The sequence below is a fragment of the Tursiops truncatus genome, chromosome 3 (genome assembly GCF_011762595.2).
Source record: "Tursiops truncatus isolate mTurTru1 chromosome 3, mTurTru1.mat.Y, whole genome shotgun sequence".
NCBI lineage: Eukaryota > Metazoa > Chordata > Mammalia > Artiodactyla > Delphinidae > Tursiops > Tursiops truncatus.
The window spans coordinates 65,639,701-65,652,482 of NC_047036.1; the positions used below are offsets into that span (position 1 = coordinate 65,639,701).

At 36.0% G+C, this 12,782-nt stretch overlaps 1 protein-coding gene and 1 non-coding gene across 2 annotated transcripts in view; both read right to left on the reverse strand.

Annotated features, from left to right (window-relative positions):
- Positions 1-1,063: 1,063 nt before the first annotated feature.
- TMEM167A (transmembrane protein 167A) overlaps positions 1,064-12,782 on the reverse strand; it is a 33,513-nt gene continuing 21,794 nt past the window's right edge. The window contains exons 3-4 of the mRNA XM_004314839.4: positions 9,961-9,995; positions 1,064-2,404 (exon numbers count right to left, since the gene is read on the reverse strand). Of these exons, the coding sequence (XP_004314887.1) occupies positions 2,334-2,404; positions 9,961-9,995 (106 nt within the window). The 3' untranslated portion in view covers positions 1,064-2,333. The remainder of the gene's footprint in view (positions 2,405-9,960; positions 9,996-12,782) is intronic.
- Positions 12,614-12,748, reverse strand: LOC117312034 (small nucleolar RNA U109). The gene has a single exon (XR_004526212.1). It is a non-coding gene; the product is annotated as a small nucleolar RNA U109 (small nucleolar RNA).

The following is a 12,782-nucleotide window of genomic DNA, read 5'->3' on the forward strand; positions in this document are numbered from 1 at the left end:
CATCAGCACAAAACAAATTCCAGGCAAGATGGAATCAAAAGATTTTGGAGCCAGGAAGGAGCTTAGGGAGGGTATTTGAATCTAGCAAGCTGTGGACTTTAGTGCCCATCATCCCATCTGGCCTTGCACCAAGACTGTGTGACAGAGGCAGTCCATCTGATGTTTAAATTGATCCTTAATCCTCTTCTGCATCTTACCACCTCGCCAAGACCACAAAAGGAATATCTGAATATTCTGTGGGCTTAAAACTACCTACGCCGCCCTTTGGGTTAGAGAATAGGATTTAGTGGTAATTCTTTGAAAAAAAAAATACATTAAAGAAAATGCTCATTGGGCTTCCCTGGTGGTGCAGTGGTTGAGAGTCCGCCTGCCGATGCAGGGGACATGGGTTCGTGAAATAAGAAATAAGCTGCTTCCTATTCTGTTCAGCATCTACACACAGTAAAATGTTTATATGTTGCCACAAATTTTCCAAAAAATTATTTCTTCCTCTACTTTCCACCTACCTCCTCTGAAATGCCAACTTAAAAGAAATGTCCTAGAACTGATTATCTAGAATAGTCCTCCCTTTTTCATATTAGATTTGTGTTAGTATATAAAAAATTAGTTGATATAGCTTTTGGAAAGTCTAGTTGGCAGCAGAGTTGGACAACAGATGGCCATTCAAGAAACTAGACCCAGAAAGGTGACTTACTCTGCATGTATATTCTGATAAGAGTCCTATTTTGGGGATACCCTGAAAATCCTTGACCTAATGCAAAGCCCAAGAGATAGTGCAGAGTAGGAACAATTATAACCTGATTAACCTGTTTAAGGCAAAATATACCATTTTAAACCAGCTATAGATAAGCCAGAAATGTACAATAAACAAATATACTGACAGCCAAACAGCAGCTTTTATCTTTTGCAAAAAAAAAGCAGGCAATGTGTAACAAGATCTTCTTACGTTTCCTAGAATTCTAAGTACTTTAAAGTGGTCCTAAAAATAGGTAACTTTCAGTTCCATACTTTGTTTCTGCAGAAACAGCTACTGGCAGGCTCATTTAAAAATAATTCTAAACAATTTTTTTTCTTAAAAAAGAAGTTTATTCTTTTTATCTTTATGGGGAATTAACAGCCGACAACAATATCAAATTAATACTATGTATAATGGGCAATTTTTAGTTAAGAAGTTTTCCTTCGCTTTGAAACTTTAACTGAATTTTGAAATGTTAACCATAAATGTGTAATAACTGCTCTACTACAAAATTTATGTCACATTTCCAATGTTCCTCTTGCCTCAATGAAAATTACTGAAGGTCCTCCTTTATCATCAAAGCTCAAAGACATTTATGCCATGGCATATGGTAAGTAGATGTGAAAACTGTTTATCATCATGTAGTAAGTTACACAAGATTCCAGTTCAAGTTTATAGGCAAAACATAAACTAGATTTAAAGTGCTGTATTAAAAAACAAAAACACAGTTTGCATTTTGGGGTAATTAAAATGTAGAGACCTAACACTAAAAAGAATGAAAAACGTGTGTAAGATTATCATTCCATTTAGCTCTTTTTTACTCTAAGCATGTAGCCTTATTCCAAAAACAACAGTTAGCTGGTCAAATTTATGCTTAAGACATTTATCCATACTTAACCAGAGGTTTCAGAGACGATAACACCAGTCAGGTATTCTGAATTCTTTTATGTTAAATAGGAACATTTTCTCAATAGCACTCTTAAGTCACTTCTCATTTATCTTCCTCCTTAAGAACTGCATAGGCTTGTTTTAAATAGTTTAAATACCTGTAATAAACTACAGTTTGCTAACAGTAGAGGTACTCTGGTTAATGCTCAAAATGATGTGGTCAGAGGAAAAGCCAGCATTATTAAATATGAATGCAGTCCTTACCAACACGCATTGAACCTTTTTTTTTTTTCCAATAAAAAAGCTAGTCCAAAAAGTCTCATTCTATAAAGATTTATCGTTTCCAAATCACGGTGAAAGGAACTTAGGTAATTTACCAATTTTGTTTTCTCCTATGTGCCTTAAAGATACCTCACTAAAAACTGGTATCTGACATAATAGAATGACATATGCAGAATGTAATATTGTAGTGACAGTACTGAGGTTGATGTTACAGACATATTTAAGCTCTGAGTATTAAATGGTTACATACTAATTATTTATATAGAACATTGGTCCAATAACAAAAATAGAGAACAGCAGCTGAAAATTTATCTCATTCAATGTTCAAAGATAAAAGGGTTAACCATTCTTTCCATTATTTTCTGCAGATAAGTCCTTTTTTTCATATTTAAATCTGATTGCAACTGAATTCTGGCATTTTTCCAAGCTACTGTATGAAGAGGATGCTGAAGGCCATCACAATACAGCATACCGCAACATAAGGACTCTTCCGTTCACCTGTTGGAAAAAAGGTGGATATATTCATGTTGATTAACTGAGTGGTTAGCAGCAAGGCTATTACTTACTACAGGAGAGGGGCATATAAAAAACCAAGATAAAATTCTTGCCTATGAAGCCCATATATTTAGGGGCAGGGGTGGGCAAAACAAACTACATGCAACATAAAAGTGAGTATACTCCAGAATGAGCTAAACTATACTGATCTATTTCTAAGACCACCTCCTTTTCATGCCTTTAGAAAACCTTTCATGAGCCACTTCAGTGTCACTGCATAAACCCAGATACTAAAAAATATAACACAGAATGTAGGCTAAAGATCCAAATGAAATTATCTCAAAAACTCAATTAAAACCAAAGAAGTATTGCTTGTTTTTTCCCTATAAAAAAGGGAAATTTCCACCTATAAAAAGAAATTCAACATACAGTTTCTAGCCATACTTTTTTTCTTCATTGATAGCAATTCATGACAATTATAAGGGGTAAAAAATAAGCATTCCTAGATGAAAATAAACAGAGGGTGTTCAATCAAACTGCATTTAAAAAATCAACATAACGTAGAATGCTTAATAAAAACATATCAGAGAAAACTAAACTATTTCTGAAATGGATTTCATATCAAATCTTTTATAGTATAATTACTCTGGGTTAGAGATGTAGAACTTAGAACAACCACTTCTGTATTAGTCAATTTTCACATGTGTTTAAGGAGTGTTTGTTTATACTTGGAGACTTTCCTTTGCATGAAGTAGATCTGGAGTTGGCTTGTGAAACTCCTATAAACAGAGATCCTGTAATTGTGAGCTAACTCAAACTCATCTTGTTCTTTCCTGTTTCTTCAGTAATTGCAAGGCTGCACAAAGCACCAGGCATTTTTATGCTGCCTTGAGGGCACATAAGAAAGGAAGAAGGAGAAAGAGTGATGTGCTACTTCTAGGAATAATCCTGGGTATGTACCTGGTTCCTTTACAGAGATGGTTTATACTCACCTCACTTGTGTTTTTCTGTGATGTTTAAAATAATCTTTTCTAGTAACTAAGTTCCATATTTCACTAGCAAGTTCAGTTAACTACTTCTGGAAAATGTCAATCTTGACCACTCTTATCAACTAAAACCTTGAAGGTCATCTTCATTTTCAGAGCTTCCTCACTGAGATCATAGTGATACAGTCAAAAAGTTTATATATTTGTTCAATGGCAATATTCACAGAAGACATTACACACATACAAATAAAATAAACATTTGGTGTTTTTCTGAAAGTTTTTTCTATCCGTAGACATTTGATGGACTGCATTCCAGCTAAAGGAAAATCTAGAAAGTGAGAAAATACAGTGTTTTTACAATATTATCTCAACTGGAAAAAAAAATCTTTTGAAACTAAAAAATACCGTGGTTCCTCATTTTTTAGCCATGCTGATTCTTTCAGGGTAAAAAACTCAAGTTATCCAACAAAACAATCAGACCAAAATTTCTGGTAGATCTCCTAAGGAAGCCTGTCACTCACCACAGGGCTAGATACTCTCACTGTCTAATATAGTCTTCTTAAACACTAAAAGAAGAAACTAATATTGTCCTAAATTTTCCATCTGCTGGAAATTAATTTTTGAGGAAGTTCTTCTCTTCCTCATCCTCCAACTTAGAATGCTATAATTTACATATGGGTTTCATTTTCCCGTTTTTAATTTTCTTAAAAGAGACTGCCATGTGGTAGAGGCTAAACATCTTTGGTTGAACTTGGGTAAGAATGTTACTTCTTGTCTGGTCTTAGGTCTCTATAAGTGAATGTGAAACAGTTGCTGTAATGTGATGTGTAACATGATAAGATGATTTGGCTGGGCCTTTTCCCATTAAAACTGTTTCCTTTCTTTGTGGATATATTCTGTGTCAAGATAAGAGAGGAGCATGTGGTTGAGAAAGCAGCATATCACCATCAACATTTTCTAAACCACTTTGCCAAAATGAAAAGCTAATGCTTTCCACATAATTGGCAAAAATGAATAATTGAACCATTTAACCTATGGTATTCATATAGTCAAGACAGGAAAATGGAAATACATGGGCAAGCAAAAAAAGGCACAGTTTATAATTAGACATAAAAATAGGTAGTACTATAGGATAACATGAAGAAAGCTATAAACTAGATGTCTGAAAACTTTAGCTATACTTTCAAGTAAAAATTGTGAACAAAAGGATCACCTGGATTGGCTACTAAATGGAGTTGTACATCGTTTTCTAATTTATTACACAAAAGATGGATTTAAAATACCTTAATATTTTATTCATGAGCTAGCAACTTTAATGTTAGTATGACTCTAATCCAGTGATATTCTCTACTTCCTCAAACTGTCTTGCTCTTCCATATGTTCTCTCTCTTTTTTTATTGAATAGTTGACTCAATGTTTCAGGTGTTCAGCAAAGCGATTCAGATAGATATACACACACATATATTTATACATATACTCTTTTTCCAGATTCTTTTCCATTACAGGTTATTACAAGATATTGAATATAGGTCCCTGTGCTATATAGTAGGTCCCTGCTATTTATCTATTTTATATATAGTAGTACATATCTGTTAATCCCAATTTCCTAATTTATCCCCTTCCCTTGCCCCTGCCTTTCCCCTTTGGTAACCATAAGTTTGCTTTCAATATCTATGAGTCTATTTGTTTTGTAAATAAATTCATTTGTATCATTTTTTTTAGATTCCACATATAAGTGAGATCATATGATATTTGTCTTTCTCTGCCTTAATCTCTAGATCCATCCATGTTGCTGCAAATGGCATTATTTTACTCTTTTTTATGGTTGAGTGATATTCTACGACTGCAATGAACATTGGGGTGCATATATCGTTTCGAATTATGGTTTTCTCTGGATATATGCCCAGGAGTGTGATTGCTGAATCATATGGTAACTCTATTTTTAGTTTTTTAAGGGTTCTCCATAGTGGCTGCACCAATTTACATTCTCAACAACAGTGTAGGAGGGTTCCCTTTTCTCCACACCCTCTCCAACATTTATTATTTGCAGACTTTTTGACGTTGGCCATTCTGACCAGAGTGAGGTGATACCTCATTGTAGTTCTGATTAGCATTTCTCTAATAATTAGCGATGTTGCGCTTCTTTTCATGTGCCTGTTGGCCATCTGTATGTCTTCTTTGAAGAAATGTCTATTTAGAGCTTCTGCCCATTTTTTGATTGGGTTATCTCTTTGATATTGAGCTGTACAAACTGTTTGTATATTTTGGACATTAATTCCCTGTTGGTCACATCATTTGCAAATATTTTCTCCCATTCCATAGACTGTCTTTTTGTTTTGTTTATGGTTTCCTTTGCTGTGCAAAAGCATGTAAGTGTGATTAGGTCCCATTTGTTTATTTTTGTTTTTGTTTCCATTACTCTAGGAGTCGGATCCAAAAAAATATTGCTGCGATTTATGTCAAAGAGTGTTCCGCCTATGTTTTCCTCTAGGAGTTTCACAGTATCCAGTCTTAAAATGGATTAAACAAACACCTAGATGTGAGTTTATTTTTGTATGGTGTTAGAGAATCTTCTAATTTCATTCTTTTACATATAGCTGTCCAGTTTCCCCAGCACCACTTACTGAAGAGACTGTCTTTTCTCCATTGTATATTCTTGCCTCCACTGTCCTAGATTAATTGACCATAAGTGCGTGGGGTTTAGTTCTGGGCTTTCTATCCTGTCCCACTGATCTATGTCTGTTTTTGTGCCGGTACCATACTGTTCTCAAGATTATTCTGGCTAATCGGAATTTTTGTGTTTCTATAGAAATTTTTAAATTATCTGTTCTAGTTCTGTGAAAAACACCATTGGTAATTTGATAGGGAATGCAGCTGAATCTGTAGATTTCCTTGGATACTATGGTCATTTTAACAATATTGATTCTTCTAATCCAAGAACACAGTGTATCTTTCCATCCGTTTGTGTTATCTTCAATTTCTTTCATCAGTGTCTTCTAGTTTTCGGAGTACAGGTCTCTAACCTCCTTAGCTTTATTGCTAGGTATTCGATTCTTTTTGATGAGATGATAAATGGGGAAACTATTAGAGCTCATCAATGAATTTGGTAAAGTCGCAGGATACAAAATTAATATACAGAAATCTGTTGCATTTCTATACACTAACAAACAATGAAATATCAGAAAGTGAAATTATGGAGACAATCCCATTATGTTCTCTCTTTGTAGTTTATGTGAGGTATTCTTACCAGCCTGTTCCTTAGCGAGATTACCTTTTTCCTTGAGTGACCTGGATCTTGAAGCAAGGAGTTTGGTGTATATATATTTACATTTACCATTAGCTATCAGCATTAGCCCTTGAGGGTGCTTTTTTGTCTCTTTCTCTTCCTCTTCTTGGTTACTTTTGAAGGGCTTAAGATTTCTTCTGTTGTTTCAGGGTTTGCGTTGGGACTCTGCAAATGTGATCTAAAAGCATCAGAAAATACTATCTCTTGGGGAGACTGGCCAAGATGGTGGAGTAGAAACACCCTGAGCTCACCTCCTCTCACAAGCACACCAAAATCACAACTAGTTGCAGAACAACCATCGATGAAAAAGACTGGAACCCACCAGAAAAGATCTTCTACAACCAAAGACACAAAGAAAGAACCACAAGGAGACAGGTAGGTGGGGAAGACTAGCTGTATAGTCAAGTCCCATACCACTGGGTGGACAACCCACAAACTGGAGAATAATTACGTTGTAGAGATTCTCTCAAAGGAGTGAAAGGTCTGACCTGAACATAAGGCTCTCCAGCCTGGAGGTCCTGCACTGGGAAGACGAGCCCCCAGAGCACTGGCTTTGAAGGCCAGTGGGCCTTAATTTCAGGAGTCCCATAGGACTTCGGGGAGAGAGACTTCACTCTTAAAGGGCACCCACAAAGTTTCACACATTCCAGGACTCAGGGCAAAAGCAGTAATTTGATAGGAGCCTGGGTCAGACCTACTTGCTGGTCTTGGAGAATCTCCCGGAGGAACAGGAGGCAACTGCAACGCACCCTGGGGACATAGACACTGGTGGCAGCCATTCATAGAGCTACTTCTACCATGGGGACACTGGTGCTAGCAGGCGCCATTGTGGAATCTTCCCTCTAGCTTATTAGTGCTAGGACCCAACCGTGCCCTGGCCCAACAGTCTATAGGTGCCAGTACTGGGACACCTCAGGCCAAGCAACTCACTCAGTGGGGACAGAGCCCCACCCATCAGCAGACAGGCTGCCTTAAGACCCCCTGAGCCCACAGCTGCCTCTGGACATGGCCCTGTCCAGCAGGGTCCCAGCACCCAGTTCCCCAACCAGTGGGCAGGCACCAGCCCCAGAAACTCCTGGAGCCCAGCCCTGCCCTCAAGGAAGCCTGTTCTAGCCTCTGGACCAGCCTCACCCATCAGGTGGCAGACACCAAATGCAAGAAAACCACAATCCTGCAATCTGCAGACCCAGCCTGCCCACACCTCCCAGTAGGCCAGACCCTGCCCTGGGACCAGTTGGGACATGGTCCTGCCCACTAGCAGGCCAACACAAGTTTCAGGACACCCTGGACTCCATACAAAACTGTGTCAGGAACTGCTCCCCACCCCTCTCAGTGGTGCTGAGAAAACAGCTACAAAGAATGAAAACAGCTAAAAGAATGAAGTCAGAATAGTTTCTCATACCACATATAAAAATAATCTCAAAATGGACTGAAGACCTAAATGTAGGACTGGAAACCATAAAACTCCCAGAAGAAAACATAAATGGAACACTCTTTGACATTAAATCATATTTTTTTTGATCTGTCTCCTAAAGCAAAGGAAACAAAAGCAAAAATAAACAAATCAGACCTAATTAAACATAAAAGCTTTCGCACAGCAAAGGAAGCCATCAGCAAAACAAAAAGACAACCTACACAATGGGAGAAAATATTTGCTAATGATATGACTGATAAGGGATTAATATACAAAATCTATAAACAGCTCATACAACTCAACATCAAAAAAACAAACAACCCATACTAATCATCAGAGAAATGCAAAAATGAGATGTTATCTCACACCTGTCAGAACACCTGTCATCAGAAAGAACACAACAAATGTTGCTGAGGATGTGGATGGTGGTGGGAATGTAAATTGGTGCAGCCACTGTGGGAAACAGGATGGAGGTTTCTCCAAACAGTAAAAATAGAGCTACCATATGACCCAGAAATCCCACTCCTGGGTACATATCCGACTAAAACAAAAACATTATTTTGAAAAGATACATGCACCGTAATGTTCAAAGTAGTATTACTTAGTATTACTTACAGTTGCCATGATATGGAAGCAACCTAAGTGTCCATCAACAGGTGAATCGATAAAGATGTGGCATACACTCACTCACTCTCATTCTCTCTCTCTCTGGAATACTACTCAGCCATAAAAAAGAATGAAATTTTGCCATTTGCAACCACATGGATAGACTTGAAGGTTTTTATGCTAAGGGAAATAAGTCAGTCAGAGAAAGACAAACACTGTATGATATCACTTATATGTAGAATCTAAAAAATAAAACCAAGTAGTGAATATAGGAAAAAGTAAACAGATTCACAGATCTAGAGAACAAACTAGTGGTTACCAGTGGTGAGAGGGAAGGGGAGAGGGGAAAGACAGGAGTAGGGGGTTCAGAAGTACAAACTGTAATGTATAAAATAAATAAGCCACAAGAATATATAGTACAACACAGGGAATATAGCCACTATTTTATAATAACTATAAATGGAATATAACCTTTAAAAATTATGAATCACTACATTGTACACCTGTATCTTATGTAATATTCTACATCAACTATACTGCAATAAAAAAAGAATACTGGCAAATAAAATGCATTTTAATTCATTTACTTACCAATCATTTGAGAGTCTACTATGTGCCGGGCACTGTGTTAAATGTTATTGTATACGTAGTGTTATGGGACAATGTATAGTATATACTGTTATCTAACCATAAACACACTTAAGGTGCTACTAATCTTATTATGAAAAGTTAGAAGATATCCACATTTACACAAAGCTCAAGTATGACCACATACATGGATTCAAAAGATGAAATAGTTCATGTTTTCTAAAAGCAACCAATAAGATTCTATGACCTAGCAGAGGGCAATTAGATAGTTGCTCAGCAAGCCTTTCATTAAATGGAAAAATCATCCTCAGTTATCAAAATGGTACACATTATACAGAATTGCATGCTCTATACTAAAGTATGTGTGCATAAAACTATACACATTTGTCTGAAATCTCCCCAAAACCAGGAATGCATAGTATTTGATATCTGAATTAGAGAGACTTTTGTCATATTTTCCATCTCCCTGCTAATGAAGTATTATTAGCTATCTATGAAGTCTAGTTTTAAATAGTGTCAGGAAAAGAGTTAGGTGGAACTCTACAAACTACTGCAAAATGCACATAGTTGAGAAGGCTGCACTTTAAAAACTGACATTTGATTTGTTTGAACACAACAAGTAAATTGGCCAACAATTTACAGATGAAGAAGTGGAGAGAGATTATAGATAGCTACTCACCAATTCTGGCACACTTCCAAAATATACCCAACAACCTGCATAGAATAAAAAAAAGTATCTACTGTTTACTGGGAAAGGTGAATTATTCAGAACTATATGGAGAATTTATTATATACTAGTATTTTAACTGCTGATGCTTTGCTTTAAACTGAAATGTAGTTGATGTTGAGCCACCACTTATGGAGAAAAGTAGGACACAGTAATAGCTTATCAACCATCAATGTATAGAAACTGTCAGAAACTGAACATATGTTGTCTCACAGGTTAAGCCCAAAGTAAATTAATGTGACAGTGGCAAAAATTTGCACCAGGGCTTACTATTAGAAGATTGATTCCGTCAACTTCAAGTGCTTTGCCTTCAAAAGCAGAAAATACATATGCCCATTTAAATAAATGTTAACTTTGAGAAAACAGTAAATGGGAACAGTTGGTTCTGGATAAATTTTTACATTAAAAAATAAAACTCTCATACTGAATAAACTTACTTCTTACTGAATATAGTTCTTTATTTAAATGATCTATAATCATGAACTCCAATGATAGCATTTACATAACTATAACATTAAATAAGGAGGAATACAAAAATATGAGCCTATATTTCAGTGTAATATATTCAATATATTTCAACATATATATTTCAATGTAAGTGGAAAACCCTAGTTTCATATAATTGTATATGCAATTAACTAAATATGCCATTTAAAACACATATACTCTGGAAATAAGAAAAATTAGACTAATATGTCCATTTCAATTCTATGAATGAATATATTATGAATACATATTATATGGATATATCACTTATTTTGCATGCATTAAAAAATACCAGCTCAAAAAAAAGGACAAGTCATTCAATGAATAGAGACATTTGGGAAAAAACACACATTGTAGACAATTATTTTGTTGGTGTGACAAAAGAATAGAATTATAAATAGTGTTACACATGGTTACAAATCAAGATAAATTAACATTACTTATTAGGATTGGGATAAGAAAATCATAATGTTTAAATTACAGGGAAATTTATAATTTTTTTTTTTTGCCCAAAGAGATGGCTGGCAATGAATCACTGTATTTGAATGCTTAAGACTGAAAGAAAATGCTGATTCAATCAAGTTCTATACACTTTCCTCCTTTGAAGTATACAGTGAATTCCTGACATCAAAGCAAGAAGTCTCTTAGTACAGATTAAATGAAATGGGCAAAAATACAAGTTTATTGTGAGGGATGGGCATTCTGACAGGTGAAACAATTTTCTTCTTATAGGAATAAAAAGGACCAAAATCATAAGCACTCTTGAAAGCAAAGGATCAGGGCTAGATTGTGCCTAAGTTCAATCCTACTTAATTGGTTGCATAACTGTGGGCAAGTTATTTTACCTCTTTTCTCTTTATCTCATCCTCATAGGGTTGTTACAAGGATTAAATGAGTTATTACACAGAAAGTCTTTAGAATAGTGATTAACATGCGCTGTGTTCAGTATTACACAGGCTAAAGGTGCATGTGACATGACTCCAGGTATCACTTACATTGGCTTACATTTCATCAAAAAATGAAAGACAACTGGTTAGTGATCTGCAAAGCCCTGGATGCTTGATTCTAAAAGTCTATTGATTATAAAATGCATTATTGACTTAAAGCTCCTCTGGCTGAGGTACTCAGAGGCAGGACACCTGAAGTTCCTCTATGGAAAGCTTAGGGCCCCACAGAATAATCTGAAACCACATGACCATAGTCAAGGTCTTTTCAGGTCTTATAGTCTAGAAATAACTAAAAGCCTCATTAGGAAATTGGTATAACACACTTAGCATACTGAAAGCTATTTAAATGAAAAAATTTCCCAACTTGGCAACTTAAGAGATTAATTGGTACTGCTTTGGCCTTTTTCACATATTTCCCTACCTAGACATTTCTGTAATATCCCAAATGCTAAAAGGAACTTTATTAGCTGGTAAAAACCAATGCAGATATGCTGCTTAGTTTCTAAGGATATAAGCCAATAAGTCTATCTATCTGCTGATAAAACTATTAAGTCTATGAAAATATGAAGCAAGACAAAGTAGCAATCTTTCTTTGCTGCTTTTTAGTTCTATATTATTTGAAGCAGCAAAAAATTAATTTGTTATTTTCAACAGTGAAGTTATCAAGAACTCATTTTATCTAATTGGTCCAGATTATCTTCACTTTAGCATGGAATACTCACTATAATGAAAGGAAAGCTTTTTTTTTTTTTTTTTTTTAGCGGTACGCAGGCCTCTCACTGTTGTGGCCTCTCCTGCTGAGGAGCACAGGCTCCAGATGTGCAGGCCCAGCGGCCATGGCTCACGGGCCCAGCCGCTCCGTGGCATGTGGGATCCTCCCGGACCGGGGCATGAACCCGTGTCCCCTGCATCGGCAGGTGGACTCTCAATCACTGCGCCACCAGGGAAGCCTGGAAAGCTTATTTTGAGTCTCATAAAAATACGTATTACAACAGAACAATGACCAGTAAAAATTTCTTCTACAGAAAATACTTCATATGTACAAGTCAAAATAAAAGGGGCTTAACATTTATATAAATAGAAGCAAAGTTTTAAAAAAAAAGCTTTGAAACAGTTGACTATATCATTATATATTTTAAAATGTGAAAATAGGCGTGTTATTTCTTTGGTTTTTATGTAGGAGAAATATACTACTACTCAACCTCTACTGTAAGGTTGGCAGCCCTGAGAACTCCTTTTTTAATGTAGCATGTTATGGATGTGTTCCTGCTTCCAAAGGAATGAGGAGCAGACATTTCCACATGCAATCTACTTTTTTTGTCATAGCATCAGAAAAGTACA